The 25,050-nt window shown below is 36.8% G+C and overlaps 2 protein-coding genes across 2 annotated transcripts in view; both read right to left on the bottom strand.

Annotated features, from left to right (window-relative positions):
* The window catches only part of LOC136038142 (DNA-binding protein SMUBP-2-like), a 544,983-nt gene that overhangs the window by 295,133 nt on the left and 224,800 nt on the right, over nucleotides 1-25,050 (bottom strand). The gene's annotated exons all lie outside the window — the stretch shown is intronic.
* Nucleotides 218-25,013, bottom strand: LOC136037720 (importin subunit beta-1-like). The gene is made up of 8 exons (XM_065720491.1): nucleotides 24,995-25,013; nucleotides 21,737-21,978; nucleotides 17,272-17,350; nucleotides 17,122-17,228; nucleotides 15,177-15,479; nucleotides 12,609-12,821; nucleotides 4,011-4,104; nucleotides 218-255 (listed from the first exon to the last, which is right to left on the bottom strand). The coding sequence occupies exons 1-8, from the start codon at nucleotides 25,011-25,013 to the stop codon at nucleotides 218-220; spliced, it is 1,095 nt and encodes a 364-aa protein (XP_065576563.1).

Raw genomic sequence — 25,050 nt, 5'->3', positions numbered from 1 at the left:
TTTCATTGACGAGCTTTGTCACCAATTTCATGACTACCAAAGCTTTTGCAATCACGAGAGTAAATCACCTGAGTCAATCACGTGTCAAGTTAGAAGTTACCTTGCTTTTTTGAATCTGCTGACACGAATAAGCAAAAGGAGCTCTATACATACCCCGGCTGCTGTCATGTAGATCCTTAATACGCTCTTGTAACTTTTCTGCTCGCTTTTTCTCAGCCTAAAGCTGCCGCTTTAGATCACGAAGAGCAGCAATACCTATCAAAAGAAAATAAACATAAAATAGGTGCTCACAAAAAAAAAATACTAAAATTGTCAAGAGAAATAGGGATTCTTTTTGTCAACTCATATAGCTTGTATTATTTAAGCATTCAAGACACGATTAAGTTTCACCGCTGGTACTCAAATTTCTGCCCGTTCAAAAAAGCTGCGTTCATTTGGGCTAATTGTGTTGCGAGAGCAACACTTTGGTTTTGTCATGTTTTTTTTTGTTTTTTTGTTCCTAACACCCCAATTTCAGCTTATTCCTAGAAAGTGGTAAAGGTATAACCTTTGCGGTTTTTACGGAAGGTGTGGACCTTAGGCCGGATTGATGAATATGACTGCATTTTGGAAAGCTTTGTAGAACTCTTGCCTTGGCCAAAAAGGATGGTTTCGCTTGTCCTTGAGCCAGACCCTATTGTGTGTGAAGTGAAGTGGAGTTACAAAGCTATTCGAGTTACTTCAATGAGAAACATCAAAAAGTAATTGAGGAAAAATTATGAAAATTGAAACTTAGTTAACTATTCTGTTGCGAAATAAACCTCTTGTAAGCTAATATTGAAGCAACTCTTTTTGGTCTAGTAGGTAATCTTGTCTCCTGGTGATTGTGTAAAATTTTAATTCCCTTATTGATTATTGGTTCATTTTTCAAAAGATAATCATAAATTGGGTCAATATTTAAATTCCCTGTGTCTCTATTTATTGAAAGATTATCAAATATATGTATTTTTTTAATTTCTATAGCCTCCCTCGCCCACTGAGAAAAACCTCTATCATTAGATATAGCTGTAGCCTCATCAAATTGTATAAAATGTTCGGGATGAAAGAATGTATGTTCAGCTAGAGCCGAAACAAAAGTTTCCGGAGGCTTTCTTAATTGTAGTTTTTTTTTCTATTGAGTTGCGATGCTCAATAAATCTTTCAGTAAATTGTTGGTGAGTTCTACCAATATAAAACTTTCCACAGGAACAAGGAATTTTATATACCCCACTAACTAAATCTCTCCGGGTTAAATCCTTCCCAGAATTAAGAAAACTACCTAATGGTCTCACTGATTGGAAACAAGTATCAATGTTATGTTTACCTAAAATTCTTTTAATCATCTCCCCCAAAGTAGGTATATAAGGTAAAGAAATGAAACGTTTCGGTAAGTTTAATTCTGTGCACTGTGAAACCCCAATAACCCTATTGTTTTGTTTAATGCGTCTATTTTTTATTATTTTATCAATGAATTTAATTGGGTAACTACTACAAAATAAAACATCCCTCAAATACAACAATTCAGAATCTAAAAACTCCTGGGAACAAATTCTAAAAGCTCTATCCACCAGTGCAATCACAACCCCTCGTTTCACTGAAATAGGGTGGCACGAGTGAAAGTTCAAATACCTATCACTGTGTGTACGCTTTCTATATACTGAAAAAAGTAAATGGAACTCATTTTTAATCAATAAGATATCAAGAAAAGGTAGTTTGTCATTTTCTTCAAACTCCACTGTAAGTTTTACATTTTTGTCAAAACTATTTAAATGTTATGGAAAAGGTCTAAAGACTCTAAACCGTGTTTCCAAGTGCAAACCACATCATCCATGAATCTGCCCCAGAAACGAGGGGAGAGCCTAAAACTGTGTATAACGGAGGTTTCAATAGATTCCATGAAGAGATTTGCCAACAAAGGGGAGAGAGATGCCCCCACAGCCAAACCAAACACCTATTTGTAAAATGTACTTTCATTCGTGCCTCTTAATAAAAATTATCTCATTGCTAAAGAAATTATAGTTTATCCTTTGCTCCATTCTAAGTGATGACGTTAGAAACTTGGCCTACGGCAAAAAGTCAACTTTTGAACTAAGACGGATATTTTTTTTTATTTCGACGGCAGTCGATAGCTCTTGATGAGCTGACCAAAGTGCATGTCATCCATTTTTTGGTAGAAAACTTTCTTCATGAGATGTACCAGTTAGAAAGTTTCAAGGAGTTGATAACTTCAGTAGTAAGGTACACACTGAAACCAAACATAGGCCGATACAAATTGTGAGAATTATAGGTGAGTTTTAAGCAACGGCCAGCTGTTAGCTCATAATCGTCTTCGGCAATGAGGGGTTCGCAACTTTTGCTAGTTGGTGTACCTATTATTTGTTTTCGGTGTGTTTGATGGTAAGACCAATTGGTTCCAGTGGTAAGACATGAAGGGGACTTGTTTACCTTAAGATCCTTATAGATTAACAACTTCAGCGTTTAATCGAAGCGAGGAAACAAACCAAAGTTTTGCTCTCGCAGCACTTAGCTCCGCGGAGCCGAAAAAACGTTGCCGCAATACCTCACTTTGCTTATGCAATGTAGATCTAATATTTGGATTACTTCCGTTTCTTAGCGAAGCCCGAAAATTTGATTCTCCAGCCGGAGAAATTGCGTTTAAGAATAAACAAAAGCTTTCTGTTTGTGTAGATAAAAGAATTTGTAGTTGGTATAGATAATTTGTAATTGGTATTCTTTTACATAGATATCCAAACGTACAAAATAAAATAAACACAGAGAGGAATTGGTAACAAGAAGAAACCAAATCTGCCAAATTGGAAACCAGATTCTTAAAAATCTAGTTAGTCAGTGATGCCTCAGTGCAATTTTAAGCAACGTGTACACTTCAGCGAACTGAAATGTATCATCCAAGATAAAGTACACAGGCACTTTAACAAACCAGGCAGATTTAATCCATTTTTATCTTTTTTATTCTTTATTTTCCAAAACTAAAATTTTATCGGCGTATACCTATGACCACTAAGATGACAAGACTTGGTATTTGTTTCTTTTATTTGCTAGTTAGCCTTTTTTGCAACGCCAGAAAAAAAAAACTTCGCATAATGCCATGTAAAATAGTAGCAAGAAAAAAGAGGTAAAAATGACCGCACAGAGGGAAAAAAGAGGTAGCATTAAAAAAGAGGTAAAAAAGCTAATCTTGATTTCTTCAAAAGGGTTTTAAATCCTCAGTGAAACTCTCCTAATTAAAAATGTCTTTGTAATGTTTCTTTGGCATATCAAAAAGCTTTCAAAACCGCCTTGAAAATATACCAGACCTGGAATTATTCACTAGACTGTACATGATTGATGTTTCTTTTTTACCAAAACTGCACAGAAACTGGAGGGGGGGGGGGGGTTATCAAAAAAATTTAAGCACCAAGCATATTTGATCTAACTGACGTGCCATTTGTTTCTTACTTATTTCGGTCTATACGGTTCTACTGACAGCATACCAATGAAATCAAATGATGGCTTTGGTAGGATAACTTCTCCAGGGAAATGCTTCAAATCGGTGTAAAGCACAAAACAAACCTGTGTAAGTGCTTAACCGGCTACATTAATTATATTATGATCCTCATCACTGTATGTTCAGCAACCGTGGCCCAAGGAGAGACAACCAAACACAAAAGGGCGAATTTCATTCTCATGGACTAAACACAAAGAGGTGAATTTCCCTCAAGAAGATACTCATTCTACTCCAAAAGGAGCGCCTTAGCTTCGCCTCGAGTTAAACTGAGATAGACGCCTGCAATCGCCTCAATTGACCAAACCAAACCAGTTGACGTTCGCATTCGCTTTGATTCAGACCAAATTAAATAATGAGTGACAGTGAAATAGTGATTGGATTGTTGGACAGTTTAGTTTAGTTGAAAAAGCGGAAGGCTTCTCCGGAAAAGCGAAAAGGTTAAAGATTAAAAAAAAACACGTCAAATGACTCGTGTTGTTATGCTTACCCACGACATTACCACCGCAGCACTGTGGCAATAACATTAGACAAACACCAGCAGCTTTGCACGGATTCCAATCCTCGTCGTCATCACTATATTCCTGTTTGAATTAGAGAAAAATTGAATAACATTAACAGAGGTGTTTTCCAAGACCACACTGCCTTCCCATGACACATATTAGTTCAGTAGGGAAAATCCTTTTATTCTACAATGAAGCACAAAAATATCTCTGGATATTTCGGTCATATACATAGTAGTCATCTTTTGGTATGTGACCGAGATATGGATATTTTTTTTTTTTTTTGGTTTCACTGTCAAGTAAAAAAAAATTCCCAATCAGCTGTCTTTATAACACTAAAAAATCGACAATCAGACAACGCAGCGTTCTTGATGCGGCCCACTTTGGTATAGCGGTCGTCTTTTGGTATGAGACCGAAATATCCATAGATTTTTTTTGTTTCATTGTCAAATAAAATAATTTCCCTATCAAACTGTTTTTATAACACTAAAAACCGACAATCAGACAAAGCAGCGTTCCTGATGCGGTCCATTTGGTCGGCTAGTAGCCCATAGCTATCACAGATTATAATCTAAAAATTCTATGATTCCAAAAAGATACATTTCGGAAACATGTGTGATAAATCGGAGGTTTACTTTAGGAATGTAAAACTCCGCCTGTAATCATACAGCCAGTCCCAAGCCTGGATAAAGGAGGAGGGTTTGGCGGTAGACTAGCAGCCTGTTCCTGGAAAAAAGATTTGCCATAGAACCGTCTAATTGAGAGCCAACATGATACCGACTATGCAACCTGCCGACGACTATGGACCGCCCCCGGACTCCTTGATGACGAATTCGGACCGCCCCCGGACACGATTTTTGAAAATGAATTGCGAAATTAAACTTGGTTTTTGGAACGTAAGGACCATGGTTCAACTTTCTAAAACAGAACAGGTTGTGAATGAGATGGACAATTATGGCCTTGACATCCTAGCTCTGTCGGAAGTCCGTTGGACTGGTGCAGGTAGTCAAACCCTCAAGAAGGGATCCACAATCCTGCACAGTGGCACCGAAAAAAAGAAAGAAGCAGGCGTCGCCATAATGCTGTCGAAATCTGCGTCCAGAGCCCTAACGAAATGGACGCCTATAAATGAGAGGATCATAGTGGCACGGTTCACAGGTCGCCAAGCTAAGTTAACAGTAGTCGCATGTTACGCACCAACTAATGAGGCAGACGATACCACAAAAGACAACTTCTACAACACCCTACAAGCTGTCGCCAAGGATATCCCCAGCCACGATCTCGTCTGCTTTGTTGGTGACTTCAACGCCAAGGTGGGGAGCGACAAGTCCTATTGTCCTGAGGTTCTTGGGAGCCAAGGCCTCGGCGAAATAAACGAGAATGGGATACTGTTAGTTGACTTCGCACTAACAAATGACCTTATCATCGGAGGAACCCAGTTTCAGCATAAAACTATCCACAAATACTCATGGAACTCGCCTGATGGTCGAACCCACAACCAGATTGACCATATCTTGATCAACAAAAAGTGGAAGTCAAGCCTTCAAGATGTAAGAGCCTACAGAGGAGCCGACGTCGCCTCAGACCACGCCTTGATGATTGCAAAGCTGTCCCTCAAACTGAAAGCCACAAAAAAATCCCAACCCAAAGAGAAACCTGCCTACGACTCTGAAAAGCTCTCAAACGCAGCAGTTCGGCATAGGTTCAACATACAGCTTACAAACAGGTTTGAGAGCTTGGCCCTAGATTTGGATAGAGAAGCCACTGTGGAGACAACCTGGGCCACTCTAAAAGAAGCCTACAACCAGACAGCAATAGAAACAATTGGGCACAAAAAAAGACCCAAAGACGAGTGGTTATCCGATAAGACATGGACCCTTATCGAAGAGCGTCGGAAACTAAAACAACGTCTTCTAAATGATGGAGATAACAGCGACACAGTCTTGAGTAACCAGCTGTATCGATACCAAGACAAGCTGGTGAAAAAGAGCGCAAGGGGAGATAAACGGAACTTTCTAGAACAAAAGGCAGCTATGGCAGAAGAAGCGGCCAAGCGCGGCGATTCCAGAGCCGTCTATAAAATCACCAACGAAATCATCGGGAAACGTCGCAACCTAAATGGACCAGTAAAAGACGGAAACGGGAAGACAGTCACAGCCCCCGATGAAATCTCTGAAGTTTGGGCCCAACACTTCGAGAAAGTTCTCAACCGACCTAGTCCTCTGAACACAGCAGATATCCCCACAACCCCTTTCCTGGAACTTCAAATCAATACAGAAGAACCGTCAACCGAAGAACTGGTACAAGCCGCTCGCAAACTGAAGAATGGCAGAGCACCAGGAAGCGACAGGATATCAGCAGAAATGATCAAAGCCTCTTTAGGCGCTTGCATAACTGTGTGGATCACATTCTTTGCATGTATATGGAAATCAGAGAAAGTCCCCGAAGAATGGAGAAAAAGCACACTCATCAAGCTTCTTAAGAAAGGAGATGCAGCAAAATGCGATAACTGGAGGGGCATCAGTATCCTTTCTATCCCGGGGAAACTATTCTCACAGATAATCCTTCGTCGCATCCAGACAGCTTTAGATAAGCACTTGCGAGACGAGCAACATGGCTTCCGCCCATCCCGCTCCTGCTCCGACCTTATATATGTCCTACGCATGATGATCGAAGAATGCAATGAATGGAGGCAAAAGATGTACCTTGTCTTTGTGGATTTCGAAAAAGCCTTCGATTCAATACACCGAGATTCGCTGTGGAATATCCTCCGATATTACGGCATTCCAGAAAAACTTGTATCCTTGATCATTGCCCTATATGAAAACACCGAGTGCTGCGTTCGGACCCACGAAGGAAATACAAGGTATTTCCATATCATGTCCGGTGTCAAACAGGGGTGTGTCCTCTCCCCCTTGCTTTTTGTCCTTGTAATCGATTATGTGCTCCGAGACTGCACGTGGTTTGGTATCCAAATCTGCGACAACAAACGACTAGCAGATCTTGATTTCGCCGACGACATCACCCTGATGGAGGCAAACAAGGAAAGGCTCCAGGATCTTCTCGAAGTAATCCGAGAGAAAGCGAGTCTTTTGGGACTAAAGATCAACTCGGACAAAACAAAAAGCATGGCAACGAGCGACTCGCCACTGGGCTTAAAGTGCGGGGACAATACAGTAGAGCAGGTAGTGGATGTTAGATACCTTGGAAGTACAGTCGAACGAACTGGATCCAGCGAAAAGGAGGTGCAGTCTAGGATTGGACAAGCCAGTGGAGCTTTTAATCGACTAAAGCCAGTGTGGCGATCGAAAAAGTACTCCCTGAAACTGAAAATGAGGCTGTTCAACAGTAACGTCATCACCGCCCTCCCTTATAGCTGTGAATGTTGGAAACTAAACCAACACCAAGAAAAGAGGATTCTTGCCTTCGAGAACAACTGTCTTCGCAGAATACTGAACATTAACTGGAGAGACCACATAACCAACCAGACTGTTCGGTCTATCTCGCGCCAGCCCCTGGTAACAGATGTCATACGCCAACGAAGATGGCGCTACCTGGGGCATGTTATCCGTATGGAGGGAGACAGACTCCCCAGACCTGTACTGGAGTGGCAACCAGAGGGAACCCGAAGAAGAGGGAGGCCGAAGAATACACTTCGTCGTACGTACCAGCGGGACCTAAGACACATCAATGCGATAGTCCAACCCCAGTGGGAAGACGTCTGGGCAGCAGCACATATGAGGGACGACTGGCGGCTCTTTTTGGATGCCCTGGGTGCCTCTGGCGGCACAGGAGGAACTAAGGTCTAAGGTAAGGTTACTTTAGGAATTCTACACTCGGTTAAGCCGATTATGAGAGTTGCCAATAATTGTGATGATTATTAAATTAAAAAACAAATCAATGAAAGGTAAAGAGCGATAAAAGCAAAACGAGCAGAAATAAGGTAAAAGGTAAATAATATGGTATTAGACTTTACAGTCTCTACTGGCGGTGCTGATCTCCGTTTCTTAGCCCTTCAGCCAGAAAGTGCAATGGAGGGTTGGGGGCCAACCATCCTGTGCTTTCGCACACCCTTCCTGTTTACCTTCCCCAGATTTCTCCAGGTACCCATTTAGAGCAGAAAAAGTCATATAATAGTCAACCTTGGAACGAACAGAAATCGCTCCGAATAAAGTAATAAAGAAAAAAACTTTTAGAACAGAGAGAATTCACTTTAACGATACTACCATGGCCATATCCAGGTATCAAAAGAGTATTTGTTAAAAAGGGAGTTAAGGGCTTTCCTTCGCATTTTTAAGATCCGAGTAAAGTAATAAAGAAAAAGGCGAACAAATGATCATAATAAATACTCAAGTCAAACTTAAAACGAAGAGAATCAACTTTAACAATACTACCATGGCCATATCCAGGTCACCAAAGAGTATTTGCTCAAGAGGGGGTTAAGGGTTTTCCTCCACATTTTTAAGATCAATTTGCGAGTCAGACAATTTTATTTAGCTTTCATAGTCGTTTTACCAGCATTTTTACGACTAATATACAAGTCAGAGAAATATTTCATGGGGGGCAGTAAAATCCGCTAACATCCTCATCTCGGATAAGGTCCTGGATAAGACCCCCAAAATAATGTCCATATTTAAGGTATTTCTGCAACACAAAGCCATTTCTTTGGACTTGGAGGGTCACCCCTCAAAACAAAATTAAGAATATTAACTTCTTTCTTTACTAATATTACAAAGAATATAGTTGAGCTAGGGACGGAAACTTTACAGATTTTCAGATATTTGAGCCGGTTACGGTTGCGGGTCGCAAAAAAAAACCTCAGAAACGCATAGAAATTTGTTTATATTCATTTTTGTTATGTCTTTACGAGTCAGACAAACATTTCGAGCGGGATTCAAACCCCCTGCCCCCCATGGATACGGCCTTGGACCATAATTATACTTTTCGGGATCAGATTAATTCTAGGCAGGATAATCTACCCTAGCAAAGCAGACTCTTCCTACTTGAACAATCTTATTCATCCTTGTTAAAGTCAGTTAATAACGATTAGGAAAATAAGAAGATTTACTCATAGAGAGTCTATCACAAGATAAAACAAGATAACTCAAGACTGTTACAAGAAGCCCCACATGCCACTAAACTGGAAAAAGGGAGCCCCAACTTACGAAGTACACAAAAATAAAATAAAAACAGAAATTAATAAGATGGCACAACATAATCAAGTGGAGGAAAAACAAGAGCTAAGAGCTCATATGGCACTTGTGACGAGGCGAGAAGAGCTAAGAGCCAAGAGATCATATGGTATGAGCTCTAACAAAATTCTATGAATCAATAGATTGATTTAAAAAGGAAAATAAGAGGCTTAATACCGGTCAAGATTTAAAATAAGAGCTCTGAGTCACAAAGTCCTTCTAAATATCAAAATTCATTAAGATCCTATCACCCACTCGTAAGTTATAAATACCTAATTTTTCCTCTCCCTTTTGCCCCCCAGATGGTCGAATCTGGGAAAACGACTTTATCAAGTCAAATTGTGCAGCTCCCTGACACGCCTACCAATTTTCATCGCCCTAGCACGTCCAGAAGCACCGAACTCGCAAAATCACTGAACCCCTCCCCCCAACTCCCCCAAAGAGAGCGAATCCAGTACGATTCTGTCAATCACGTATCAAGGACATATGTTTATTCTATCCACCAAGCTTCATCCCGATTCCTACAATCCAAGTGTTTTTCCAAGATTTCCCCCTCCAAATCCCCACAATGTCAAAAGATCTGGTCGGGATTTGGAATAAAAAGCTCTGAGACATGAATTCCTTCTAAAAATCAAATTTCATTACGATCCGATCATCTATTCGTAAGATATAAATACTCCAATTTTCATGTTTTCCAAGAATTCCGGTTTCCCCCTCCAACTCCCCCAAATGTCACAGGATCTGGTCGGAATTTGAAATTAGAACTTTAAAGCACAAGATCCTTCTAAATATCAAATTTCATTAAGATCTGGTCACCCTTTCGTAAGTTACAAATACCTCAATTTTCAAAATTACCCCCCCCCCCCCAATTCCACCAAAGAGAGCAGATCCGGTCCAGTTATGTCAGTCACGTATCTTAGACAGGTTTCTATTCTTCCCATCCAGTTTCATCCTGATCTCACCGCTTTAAGTATTTTCTAAGATTTCCAGTCCCCCCAACTGCCCCCCCCACCCAATTACGCTTGATCCGGTTGAGATTTAAAATAAGATATCGGAGTTATGAGGTCCTTCTAAATATGAAGTTTCATGAAGATCCGATCACTCCTTCGTAAGTTAAAAATACGTCATTTTTCTTATTTTTCAGAATTACCCCCCCCCCCCCCGCAATTGAGCGGATCCGTTCTAATTATGTAAATCACGTATACAAGACTTCTGCTTATTTTTCCAACCAAGTTTCATCCCAATCCCTCCAATCTAAGCGTTTCCCATCATTTTAGGTCTCCCCACCCCAAACTTCCCCCAATGTCACCAGATCCGGTCAGGATTTAAAATAACAGCTTTGAGACACGATATCCTTCTAAAAATCAAAATTCATGGAGATCCAATCACCCGTTCGTAAGTTAAAAATACCTCATTTTTTCTAATTTTTCAGAATTAACCCCCCCCCCCCAACTACCCCAAAGAGAGCGGATCCGTTGTGGTTATGTCAATCATGTATCTAGGACTCGTGTTTTTTTCCACCAAGTTTCATCCCGATCCCTCCACTCTAAGTGTTTTCCAATTTTTAGGTTTCTCCCTCCCAACTCCCCCCCCCAATGTCACCAGATCCGGTCGGGTTTAAAATAAGAGCTCTGAGCCACGATATCCTTCTAAATATCAAATTTCATTGAGATCCGATCACCCGTTCGTAAGTTAAAAATACCTCATTTTTTATTTTTTCAGAAATACCCCCCCCCCCCAACTACCCAAAAGAGAGCGGATCCGTTCCGTTTATGTCAATCATCTATCTAGGACTTGTGTTTATTTTTCCCACCATGTTTCATCCCGATCCCTCCACTCTAAGTGTTTTCCAAGTTTTAGGTTTCCCTCTCCCAACTCCCCGTCCCCATCACCAGATCCGGTCGTGATTTAAAATAAGAGCTCTAAGACACGATATCCTTCTAAACATCAAATTTCATTGAGATCCGATCACCCGTTCGTAAGTTGAAAATACCTCATTTTTCTAATTTTTAAGAATTACTCCCCCCCCCCCAACTACCCCAAAGAGAGCAAATCAGTTCCGATTATGTCAATCATGTATCTGGGACTTGCGCTTATTTTTCCCATCAAGTTTCTTCCTGATCCCTCTACTCTAAGTGTTTTCCAAGATTTTAGGTTTCCCCCCTCCAACTCCCCCCAATGTCATCAGACCCAGTCGGGATTTAAAATAAGAGCTCTGAGACACAATATCATTCCAAACATCAAATTTCATTAAGATCCAATCACCCGCTCATAAGTAAAAAATACTTCATTTTTTCTATTTTTTCCGAATTAACCAGCCCCTACTCCCCCCCCCCCCCCCAGATGGTCAAATCGGGAAAACGACTATTTATAATTTAATCTGGTCCGGTCCCTGATACGCTTGCCAAATTTCATCGTCCTAGCTTACCTAGAAGTGCCTAAAGTAGCAAAGCCAAGACTTTAGGTTCTCCCCCTCCAACTCCCCCCAATGTCATCAGATCCGGTCGGGATTTAAAATAAGAGCTCTGAGACACAATATCATTTCAAACATCAAATTTCATTAAGATCCAATCACCCGCTGATAAGTTAAAAATACTTCATTTTTTCTATTTTTTGCGAATTAACCAGGCCCCCACTCCCCCCCCAGATGGTCAAATCGGAAAAACGACTATTTCTAATTTAATCTGGTCCGGTCCCTGATAAGCCTGCCAAATTTCATCGTCCTAGCTTACCTGGAAGTGCCTAAAGTAGCAAAACCGGGACCGACAGACCGACAGAATTGGCGACTGCTATATTTCACTTGGTTAATACCAAGTGCCATAAAAAATCACAAAGAATAACTAAGCAATGATCAGCATATCTCACAACCTTAAGAAAGAAAAAGAGCAACAACTTAAAACTACTATAAAAAACCCAATGCCACAAAACTTGAAAAAAGGAGCCCTGAATTGTAAAGTGCACAAAAACAAAACATAACAAAATGAGGAGGCACCAATATGAAAGGGGATCAAACAGTAGAGTTTTAAGGGAAAGGACTAAACTAGATAAACTAAGCAGAGGTAAAAATACCTGTTTAGTGAGAAGATGAAGAAGAAAGGACTAATCTGGATAAACTAAGCAGAGGTAACCAAAAACACCTGTTTAGTGAGAAGATGAAGAAGAAAGGACTAAACTAGATAAACTAAGCAGAGGTAAAAATACCTGTTTAGTGGGAAGATGAAGAAGAAAGGACTAAACTAGATAAACTTAGCAGAGGTAAAAATACCTGTTTAGTGAGAAGATGAAGAGGAAAGGACTAAACTAGATATACTTAGCAGAGGTAAAAATACTTGTTTAGTGAGAAGATGAAGAAGAAAGGACTAAACTAGATAAAGTAAGCAGAGGTAAAAATACCTGTTTAGTGAGAAGATGAAGAAGAACTGGTAGGATGTATTGAAGAGCGCCAAGGGCATAATAACGCGAGGTTCTTTCAGGAGTCCTTCCCATTTCTACGGCTTCTTTAGCCTCGACGACGAGATCAATTTCCTCGTCACAAACGTTGCTCCAAAATTCAATACCCTGGAGGGCAATTTCATCTATGTCGGATTTCATAGCCTCCAGTGAAATCTAAATGAATATTTACAATATCATTGATCACATAGTGGCAGACCCTTTACACAGAAACGATGGGTAAATCCACGGAAATTGTTCAACCTGAGTACTCTCTACATCCCTCACATATCCCTTTGCCTAACAATAAACAGAATATTTCATGGAAAATTTTAACAAAATAGGCAAATATAGGCAAAACCCAAATCTTTAGACTTAATCCAGACTTTTTTCCTGATTTTTTTTCTAATCTCCACAAGGCACCTAAGAATATACCTCAGTGGGAGTTAAGCATAATTAAGACAAAATTAAGGTCAGGATTCAGGAGAAAAATCCCCAGTTCCAGGTCCTGAAAATTTCAGATATAGAGCAAAATTTCCATCCAGGGGAAAAAGTTTGAGAAATGCCACTAATAGTTTCCCAGAGTAGCATTCCCAGAGAACTCTTTGAGGATAAAGCACTTAAAATACAAGAAAATCCCTGCGTTTGGAATATGAACAGCTTATTTTCATTATCAGAACCTATTCAATGAGAAAAATCTGGACACACCAAATTATGGTAAAACGATTATTTGATAGATGAAATTCCAAATTCGAAAATTCCAAATTCGAAAATTCCAAACCCTACAAAAGACACGAGTTTTGAAAAACAAAGAGGTTAAACAAATTACGTTAAATGAATTATGCCAGTCGATTAGTTCTCGTGCGACGATTCCATGGCCCTTAGGCAAAAATGTTTTTTTTATATTCTCAAAAAAAGGTTACAGCTTCCAAATAAACGAGCATTTTTCCTTGTCCCGAAGTGCTTCCACCTGCTCTATAAAAGTGATTTTGAAATCTTAAACTTTTCACAAATTTTCGCCATTTTGAAATGTTTAAGGGGGTTACAAAATGATTATTGTGGTAAACATCAGAAACAAAAACCGGATAATGACTGTGCTCAAAAATGAGCAAAGATCCAAACCGTTACAAAACAACATGGAGGCAAAAATCACTCTTTATCCAAGTCAATTTTCTAGCAAAAAAGAAGGCTCATTGCAAGTTTTTGAACTAGAATCGATCAAGGGCTTTGAATGTGTCTGATAAAAGAGCCCTAGTGGGTCAGCGGGCCTTCTATTGCCCCACCCCTCTACCTGACAACCTTTTCGCAAAAATGTAGCCATGTTGCAACTTGATTGAAGCAAAAGCATACAAGAGTATTTAATATGTATGAGTGGAGGACCAAAGTTAGCCCATGGCCTCTCAAAGCTTTAATAATAAATTAAATTAATTATAATTTTAATTTAATTATATTTGTTGATTATTTATAATTTGATGATTTAATTATAACTATACATAACACAAAATTAATTATAAAAAAGATACAACACCTTGATATAGTTTTGAAATTATTAAATAGTTGATGTCAATTTCACTTTCATCCAACAGCTGAGATTCACTAATATCTATCCACCAAATCATATTTTTTAAATTTCCCTTGTATATTTTAGATTGAAAAATACATTGAAAACAGGTGGAAAACATACGGAAACGGAAAGTTTTCTATTTTTAAGCGAGTTTGAATAGCCTCCTAAGAAAAATTCTTAGAAAAGAAAAATCAAAATTTAGAAGAAAATTCAAAAGAAAAATAAAGCAAAGCTAAAATCAAAAACAAGTTATAATGATGTCATATAATAAGTAAAACGTAAAGCAAATAGAAATTACTATGGATGAACAAATGAAAATAAAATGAACAAAAATCAATTTTAAATTGAAAAATGCATTGAAAACATGCAAAAATAGAAAGTTTTCTGTTTTTTAAGCAAGTTAGAGCAACCGTCTAAGAAAAAATCCGAAGCAATATAATAATTTTGATTTTTGCCAATGGCAAGATATAAAAACTAATGGATCCATTAACACAAGTGCCCTGTCCTTTGAGGACAATTTATTCACAGCAAAATCTGACGTTTTACAGAGAAGCCAGATCTTAAAATTAACAACTTGTTGCCAGGAAATAAAGACTCGAGTTAGTTTTAAGAGTAGAGCAAATTTGAAATCATCTTTAAGGAATGTGTCATCATTTTATTTATTTCTAAGAAAAAAATCTTCTCAGGAAAACGTTTTTGAAGTTTTGATTGGTTGGCAACCATGGCATCCAATTGATGGTGAAGAAACAAACCAGTGTTGCAACACTTTTGACAGCAAAGCCAGCCAAGCTGCTGTGAGACACGTTGTCATAGTTATTTAATTATTTCAATTCATTTAATAGCATTTCATTTTCGTCACCCTTTTAGACAAGTTTTGACTTCTTAGGCTCACTGCTAAACTACTAATCATCCTTAAATTTATTTAACAAAAACTTCTCTTGTACTAATAAACATCCACCGACACTTACCGCAAAAAAAGCAGGTCCCATATAAGCCTCCATATATCGGTAGTAAAGTGACATGATTTTGACTAAACACTGCAAAGCGGACACCTTAATTTTTGTGTTAGGAGATTGTGTTGCTTTACAAACCACTTGCATAATGTAGTTGCGCTCATTCTCTTTTTCAAAATTGGCTCTGGTAAACTCGAGGCTGTTGAGTAGTGCTGTTGTGGCAGCCAATTTTACATGCTCGTTCTTCTCGTGTTTCTTCATTCCATGAAAGATTGCTGTTAGGATCTTTTTTGATTGCGCAGCAAGAATATCTGGATCCTAAAAGGGTGAAATAATAAATGTAATTCAGGAAAATGGCAAAAAATTAAATGAACAAGCCCTCATTTGACAACAAAAATAGTTGGACCTACAAGAGAAAGCTAGGTTCTGATAAGTCAAATTTCCTTTTGGGAACTAGATTTCCCACCACCCGACGAAAAAAAATATCAGAAGAATAGCCCATTCTTCTACTTCTTCAGTAAATATCGCCACTTGAAATGAAAAGATGCATGGGGTCACTTAAAATAGCAGTATTATTTATTTTTTAATACCAAATACGGTAAGCTTTCAAGCTGGTTGCACTAAACATAATAAAAAAAAGTTATGACAATACTGACAACAAAATACACATGTACAAATCTATGAAAAACAACTACAACAAACACTGACAAATAATACTATAAATGATTTACTGTGAAAATGTGTTTCTGCTAGTTTTGTTTTGAAAGTTTTGTTCTAACATTATCTGTTAGAAATGTTTTAGGTGGAAGGTCATTCCATGGCTTCCACACCCTGCTGTAAAATGAATGTTGGTCTATTTTCCTTTTTGAAAATGAAGGGTATAATTTATGTGGGTGATAACGGGTCCTGTTATTACATGTAAAACACTGTGATGTACTTACATTATCAATGCCTTTGATTATATGGAATGTGCTAATAATGACTGCCCCATCCCTTCAGAATTGAAGACTTGGTAATCCAAGCCTTATAGCATTCTTACAGTATTATGTTTTTATAGTATTATGGATCCTAAAAGGGTGAAATAATAAATGTAATTTATGGAAATGGCAAAAAATCAAATGAATGAGTCCTCTTTTGACAACAAAAATAATTGACCTACAAGAGAAAGCTAGGTTCTGAGAATTCAAATTTCCTTTTGGGAACTATATTTCCCAGCACCCGATGAAAAAATATATAAAAAAAAAGCCTATTCTTCTCTTTCTTCAATAAATGTCGCCACTTGAAATGAAAAAAAAGATGAATGGGGTCACTTAAAATAGTAGTACTACGTGTTTATAGTATTATTGAGTCTTCCACAGACAGTAAATGGCATTACTCATGAGCTGGCTAGTAAGGCAGGCTTAGCCTTCCATCTGATACTCATGACTATTAGGGATGTGTCAAGTAATACTTGCCAAAACACGAGAATTGGCTAGAATTCGAAAAAATCTAACCACTTTGTTCCTGGCTAATCGTTTTTAGCCACAAAAATTTTATATCTTTGCAAATTCATATGTTTTCTTTGTTGTTTAATTCAGAATTTCAAGAAAAGGAAAGCTTCTGAAAAACTTTTAATATCGAATTTCTAAAAAGGAGAGTCAATTTATGAAATTTAAGCGGCTGGGTGTGGTTTTTTATATTTCGTTCGTGAAAATACACAAAAAGTGTTTTCCAAAATCTAGGGCAGGGGAACCAAAAACCTAGGGGGGAAGTCACCCCTGCTTCATTCCCCCGCCCCATTTGATATGCTGTTGTGCTAATGCCAGTTAATTGAGATAATTTGATAAGAAGAAACATGGTAAAAACTTTAACTACAACAAATAATATTTGAACATAGTTAAAGTTTAAATTCATATTTTTAAAATCTAAAAAGTATCAAAACAATGTAAAATATAAAGATGAAATAAAAAAAAAAGCTTACTATATCTTGGCAAATGTAGCCAATAGCTTCTAATGTTGCTTCACGTAACATCTCAGTACTATTTGAAGAAATGACATTAGTCACCAAAAGTCTAATCAAACTGGGCCCCAGTAAATCAATGGCCAGGTTTGATTAAACTTTTGGTGACTAACTCAGCAACAGCAATGTAGGCAACACACTGGGCTGCTGCACTTGGTCGAGACGTTTCTGTGCCTAATGCAGAGACAACCTAAAACAAACCACGATTTTATCAGAGGCTCACGCCTCTCTGTAAGCTATACTCCAATTCTTATTTTAGCCAGCGTTTTTGAGAAGGTTACAACAGTAAAATATTACGAAACTAAATGGATTGTTATATTACTCTGTAGCGATTTATTGTTGTTTTTTTTTTTAAACTAAACATTTTCTGCAGTCTAATTTCCCACCTTTTATATTATGCTATTATATATTGTTTTTTCACCTTTAATATTAAATTTCAAAATCTTGCTTCTAAATCTGCAATTTGACAGCATGCTGTTCATTTTGCTTCTTTTTGAAGATAATTATCAAACAATTTGTGGAAAAATCAATTATGATGAAAAATTGCTTTTTAGATACTATGATTTAACCAGGGAAGAACAACAAGAATAAGAGCTGGTTATAGTCCTTTCAGTTTAACTATGTTTCAAACAGGAATTTCCATAGATGGGCCTTCCCCTCCCCGAAATTTCGAATTTAACAGCAATTTAAGTTATATATTTTCTATTATTCTCCCCCCCTCAAAAAAATAAATATTTCTATGTACGTGCCTGGTTTCAAACAAAATTATAATAAAACGACTTAGCCTGCTCATATTGCATTTAAGTTAGTTGCATTGACCTAGGACTTGTGGAAAACGTCTATATAGAAAGGTCGTTTCATTTTATAAGAACCACAAACCAGATGAATTCACTGAATATGTAAGCTATTTGTGAAGTTTGATTAGATTTACATTCACTAAATCACCATAATGAGTTGCTTCATAACATCTAACTTAGTTTTTCATATTCTTTTGTTCTTTTGTTTTTTTGCTTTATGTATTCAGGCTTTTACCTGCTATACATCCTGTTGAAAAACTTGTTTACCTGTTGAAAAGGTGTTAGATTGACAGTATTTCCCAGAAGTGAAGACAAAGTACTTTTAGCATTGTTTTTAGTTTATTCTTTTGTCTCTTGAATGAAAGCTCCATCCATTCTTCTGTCTCTTAAATATCTAAATATTCTCATTTTATTTACTAACGGAAAGCCAAAATTTACCTAAATTTAGTTTTTTCAATATTTTCACTCTGTATCAATTGGAATTGGAATTGTGAAAAGAATAGTGGTAGTGAGCACACGAATAAGATAGTGCTTATGTAATGGTGGCCTGCCAGCCCCAATAGATATCAGGAGTTGTGCAAAGAATAGGGGCAAGTAGCCCACCAACACGAAAGCACTAATGAAAAGGTGGAGCCAGTCCTGATAGATTTTAAATAAAAAAAACAAGTTTTTTTAAATGAAAGTATGGAGCGACATTAAAACTTAAAACGAACAGAAATTACTCCGTATATGAAAGGGGCTTTTCTTCCTCAACGCCTCCCTCTGTACGCTAAAGTTTGACTCTTTCTCTTAGCTCTACTTTTTAAAAAAGGAAAAAACTTTTTTAATTCATGCATGTTTCGATCTTGGCTCTCCACACATAAACAATTAAAACGAAATTTGCATATTGATTTTCTTTTTGGCTAAATGGCTTTCTCATAGTTTTAATCGGAAGATTTTGACAAAAAAGGAGAGAGGAAGCCTAGCTGCCCTCTAATTTTTTGATTACTTTAAAAGGCAACTAGAACTTTTAATTGTTTTACGGACATTTTCATTAGTAAAAAATATACGTAACTTACGAATTAACTTACGTAACGAACTTCTATATTCGTATATTTTTATTGCGTATATGAGGGAGTTCACCCCTCGCCGATACCTCGCTCTTTATATTAAAGCTTAAATTTTGTCCCAATTCCTTAAGAATGACCCTTGAATCACAAAGACGTAGAATAAGTAGTTGAAATTACTAAAAATAGTCTCGCGTAAAGAGCGAGGTATTACAAGGAGGTAAACCCCTCATATGCGCAATAATTTCTCCTCGTTTTAAGTTTTAATGCTGCTCCTCACTTTCAGTAGAAAAAACTAATCATATTTATTTTTTCCTTGTTTTTTTACATAATCCAAAAAAATTCCTGCGCCCCCTTCATTGAAAGTCTCTTCCCCCATGAGAAGTTTTCCATGGAAAGATCCTCCCGTGTATCCCCCCCCACCTCAACTCTCCCTCCTAAATCAAAAAATCCCCCTGAAAACGTCCGTACGCTTCCCAGTAACCATTACTATATGCAAACACAGGTCAAAGTTTGTAACTTGCAACCCCTCCCAGGGAGACTGTGGGGTAGTAAGTCGTCCCCAAAGACATAGTTATTAGGTTTTTTGACTATGGTGAATAAAATGGCTATCTCAGAATTTTGATCCGGTGACATTTGGGACAAAAAAGGCGTGGGAGGGGGCCTAGGTGCCCTCCAGTTTTTTTTTGTCACTTAAAAGACACTAGAACTTTTAATTTCCGTTAGAATGAGCCCTCCCGCGACATTCTAGGATGACTGGGTCGATACAATCACCCCTGGGAAAAAACAAAAAACAAACAAAAAAACAAATAAACACACATCCGTGATTTGTCTTCTGGTAAAAAAATGCGAAATTCCACATTTTTGTAGATAGGAGCTTGAAACTTCTACAATAAGGTTCTCTGATACGCTGAATCTGATGGTGTGATTTTCGTTAAGATTGTATGACTTTTAGGGGGTGTTTTTCCCTATTTTCTAAAATGAGGCAAATTTTCTCAGGCTCGTAACTTTTGATAGGTCAGAATAATCTTGATGAAAGTTATACATTTGAAATCAGCATTAAAATGTAATTTTTTATGTAACTATTGGTATCAAAATTCAATTTTTTAGAGTTTTGGTCACTATTGAGCCAGGTCGCTCTTTACTGCAGTTCGTTAAGACGAACTGTTTGATTAGGAATAGTGTAAAAAAATCCTCCTGTTGCTGGTAAGTGCAATTTAATGCAGGGGGTAGGTAGCACATGAATAAGTAGTGCCTATGAAAAGGTGGCCTGCTTGTCCCAATACGTATAAGTTATTGTGTAAAAAGTAGTGGTAGATAGCCAACTAAGATGGTGCTTAGGGAAGAGTTGCCTGCCAGTCCTGATAGATATTAGGAACTGTGTAAAGAATAGTGGTATGTAGCACACCAATAAGATAGACTTATAAGAAGGTGGCTTACCAGAAAAAAGTATATTGCCTTGCAATAAATAATTTCTCAAAAAACACTGGCTTTCCATTAGTAAGTAAAATTATTATCCTTTTTTATATGTTGCTTTAAAATAAGCTTTTAGTTTTTTCCCCTGTTGATTAAGTCTTCCAGACATAAATCTTAAATATTTGAAACTTTATCATCAATGATGAAAAAGTTATTTGTTTATATATTTTATCTGTCTTGGACAAAGAAAAAATAAAAACAAATAACCTTTTTATTTTTTAATAACAGAACTTCAGACATATCAGGTTTATGTTTGGAAGTCTTTATTGACAGAAAAAAAACTTAAGTTAAAGCAACACATAAAAAGGATAAGAAAAACATGGGAAAAGCACAAATGCAATACAAAGAAAAACAGAAGAAAATTCTCATCCAAATTAAGTCTAATATGGTATTCTAATTAATATATCACAATGCACAAGACAGGGAAATGCAGTAAGTCGTTAACTATTTTCTGATATTCATATTTCCTAATATCTACTGGGAGAGGCAAAAACTTCGTTTAATATTACAGAGCCACAAACTGAATTTCATTTTTCTCTGGTTATTTTTGAAGACTCTGTCCAACAGAAGGGAGAGTAACACATTTGGATTTTTCTCTTATGGTTAAGATATTAAGTGGGAATTTCCAAATAAAGTATGCATGGGGGTGGGCTGAGGAGAGGGTGGATTGAGGCAACTTAGAACTTCTTATGCTTTATCTACACACTTCTTCTTCTTGGCATATACACAGATGAGGCCCAAAATCTCCATGCTTTTCCTTTTTTAGTGCTTTTTTTTACTTTTCCAATTTTTTTTACTTTTCCAATTTTTTTACTTTTCCAATTTTTAGTGCTTTTCCTTTTGAGCTTGCCCCTCTCAAAACTAAATTCCGATGTATCGCTTCTTTTCTAAAAATGCCAATTTTATCTCTGTTCTCTTTATCCAAAAAAAATTCCCTTTTCGTATGGAATTCAAATCCCTTTAAAAATTACTTAATTTTATGCTTAAACATCTTATAAAGGAAATGGAATGAATTATTTTTATAATAACTTTAATCATTTATTTATTGCTAGTTGCAAAGCCAATCAAAATTTTCTTAAGAGCAGGAGAGACAATTTTATTTTTCCATTCCACCCAAAAATGGAAATGCCCTGTTTTTTTTTGTCTATTCTCCAACAGGCTCTTTGGCCAGTACATTAATTACTGGCCAAATGCCAATTACTTAAGGATTATATTTGGTACATGCAACAGCCATGGCAATGTGAGGCAAAAACTCACATTCTTCTTGACATAATTCCTGACATCTTCTGGGAGAGAAAGCCATCGTTTCTGATATCCAGCCTTCATTGCAGTATTTTTTGATGTCAAGGTATTTTTTAGCTGAAGACCAGCTGCCATCCTTGGCACCTGAGGGTTGTTTACACCAGCCAAAACATCTGATAGGGCCTTCATGAATTCAGGAAGATTACTAAGTTCCAGTTGCAAAAGATAGGCGAGGGCTGATGTAAGTTCATTGTGATCTGAAAATAAAATACTGCATGTACTGGTTTAAAGTCAAAACTAAATGGTGAACAGGGGACCAGTACATTTTTCAGTCAAGACGGTGGTTATTTTTTCCAATTTTGTACATTTTAACATTTAAGACATTAGATATTTTAAATTATAGCTTTTGTGAATTTTGTTATGCATAGATAAAAACATACACAATTTGAGTAAAGATTGGGTACATCAGTTAATGGAAGTTCCCTTAAAAGAATGGGTGGCAAAACCTCTTCCATAACTAGGATCAGACGTATTATTTGGCATTCTAAAAGCTTGTGTGCCTAGAAATTCTCCTGATGGCACAAACTCAATATTCTTAGGACAAATTTACAAGCATTCCAGGCTTTCTTTCATTGAACTCAAGTACAGTTGCCAATCTTGGTATTTTATTAGCAATATTTATGTGTTAGCAAAAACAGATTATGAATGGTTTATAGTCAATTAGAATCAATAAGTAATTAGTTTAATTAGGTTATTTTATTATAACTAGTCTATGATTAATTTATAGTTAATTTGGGTATAGTAAATAGATTAGTTCATAAGTTAATTGGAATGCCAGTTTAGCTCCAATGCCAATTTTTCAACACGTTTTGAACATAGTAGCTTAATATGGTTAATCAGCTTCTATAACTACAGCTGTTCAATGAAAACTATTCCTATGGAGTTCTAAATTTAGACCTAATTTTAGATTTCAAATGTAATTTTTATTATTATACTGTTACAATTATTTAATAATGAAACAAAAAAGATACACAAATAAAATTAAAGTTTAAAGTTGCTTTAAATTACATAAATTGTTTACTGCTTCAAAAAATTAGCTTTGAATCTCTAATTAATGATTTTAGGGTCTAGGAACCTAATATACTGATTTTCCACTTCACACACAATTATAGATTTTTTGGCATTCCTTTTAAAGGAGTTAAACCAAAACAATAGACAAATTTAAACTCTGGAATCTTTTTTTCTTTTTTTTTATTTATTTTCTTTTATTTTTTATGTTTATTTCAGACCCCAAGGAATGTTGCCAAGGCTATTTTCAGTGCTATAGTGGCCAGTATCTTGAAGAAAGATTTGTATGTGATGGCAAAAACAATTGCAATGATAGAAGTGATTAACTAAACTGTGGTAAGTATATAAAGAAGTTTGATCCCAATTGATAAAGATCCCATTAATTCTTCATAATACTTAGAGGCAATAAAGCTTATTATACACATTCTATTATATATATATATATATATATATATATATATATATATATATATATATATATATATATATATATATATATATATATATATATATATATATATATATATATATATATATATATATATATATATATAGTTTTTTTAGAATCAGAAATGAGCAGAAAATTTTCTTAGCCTTAGCTGACAAGGAGCTATGCCATGGAGTACATGACATGGATTAAGAAAACTTTAGTTAATTTTGGACAAGGTATTATGAGAATAATTGAATCTTGATGGAAATAAATTCTAAGTATTGCTCAAATTTATGACACTACTGCAACTTAAAGCAGACACACTAGAAGTATTTACATTGAAGAGCCCACTATCAGCCTTCCATATTCAGCACCCTGGGTTTGAGGTCGCCACTTTTTTTAACCATCTCTCATAGCCAGACCAATTTATTTTTGGCTGTCAAGGTTTCATTTCCTCTTTCAAAACCTTTCATTTATTGCAATGTCCCATTGATGTGCCAGCGAAACAGCAAATTCTTTGTTTTGTTAAGATGCAGGTAGAATTGGTCTTTTAGTGAATTACTTTTTAAAATACTTTCTCACAAAAAAAGTGTTTCAAAGAAAAGTAAAGAGCCCCATTAAACCAAAAACAAGCAGAAATAAAGTCAAATAATTTCCCAAGCATAAAACTACCACAGATCACCATCAATAAATAAACGAAACACAAACCAAAAAGAAACTACAACGAATAGTTTCTTTGTTGTAGAAACTATTTTCTACAACAAAGAAACTTTTTGTTGTAGAAAATACAAACAATTGAAGAACAATATTCTTTGATATTTCAGTTCCACAGAGTAAAAACCATCCCACTGTTAGAATTGGCTGTGTGTACAGAAGCCCATCATCACCTTCACCTGAGCAAACAGATGCAAAGCTAGCTGAGCTCATTTGAAATATTGCAGACACCCATAAGGGTTACATTAATTGCAGGCAACTTCAACCCGCCGACCATCACCTGGAAAGACCAATTCCCCCTATGTCACCTCTGATACTGTGAATCCCATCATAGATATGATCCATGATACTTGCCTCCACCAAATTGTCGACCAACCAACCTGTTTCATGAGCAGACAGCTTCCAAGCCTCCTAGACCTAATATTTCTTAGAAGACCAGAATCCCTTCTTTATACTAAGTACATGCCCCCAATCAGGAAAAGCGACCATGTTGCCATAGAAATAAAAACAGCATTCCTCAAAGTAACTAACAGCTACATCAAAAGGACCTTCAGAGACTATGAGAAAATTAGAATGGATCTCAGCAACATCTCCTGAGATGATGTCCTAATTGGCTCTTTACAACAACAATGGCATACTTCAAGGAATTACTGCTAAACAAAGCTGAACAGTACACTTCAAGCAAGCTCATCCCAAAACCGCAAACACTGCCGACAATGACAAAAGATATTAAGAAGGAAATTAACCAAAAAACAGACAATGGAAGAAGTACAAAAAGCATCCATCCCTGGAAAACAAAGAAAAATTTTCAAAGAGCAGAAACAGACTTAAAAATTTTAAACGCAATTTATACATGAGCTTCGAATCTAAAATTACAGACGAAGCTAAGACAAATCCAAAGAAATTTTGGTGATCTGTCTCTAGCCAAGACCATAATAGACGAGGCATCAGGAAACTAGTAACTGAGGAAGGTGAAGAAATAACCAATATCAACAAGCTTACAAACTCACTAAATCAGTAATTCGTTTCTGTTTTCACCACTGAACCTGATGGTCCTTTACCCTCTTCACCTGAATACATTGTAACATCCCCAATGGAAAGCATCACTCTATTGCAT

This window comes from Artemia franciscana, chromosome 17, assembly GCF_032884065.1.
Source record: "Artemia franciscana chromosome 17, ASM3288406v1, whole genome shotgun sequence".
NCBI classification, from domain to species: Eukaryota; Metazoa; Arthropoda; class Branchiopoda; order Anostraca; family Artemiidae; genus Artemia; species Artemia franciscana.
Note: the sequence above shows the minus strand (reverse complement) of the source record. Positions and strands in the feature narration are given on the sequence as shown.

Excerpts from the sequence above, each read along its gene's own strand:
- LOC136037720 (XM_065720491.1), bottom strand. Across the intron at positions 12,822-15,176 it reads TGGGACCTGCTTTTTTTGCG|ATTTCACTGGAGGCTATGAA; the intron begins GTAAGTGTCGGT and ends ATATTCATTTAG. Across the intron at positions 256-4,010 it reads CTGCGGTGGTAATGTCGTGG|GTATTGCTGCTCTTCGTGAT; the intron begins GTAAGCATAACA and ends TTCTTTTGATAG.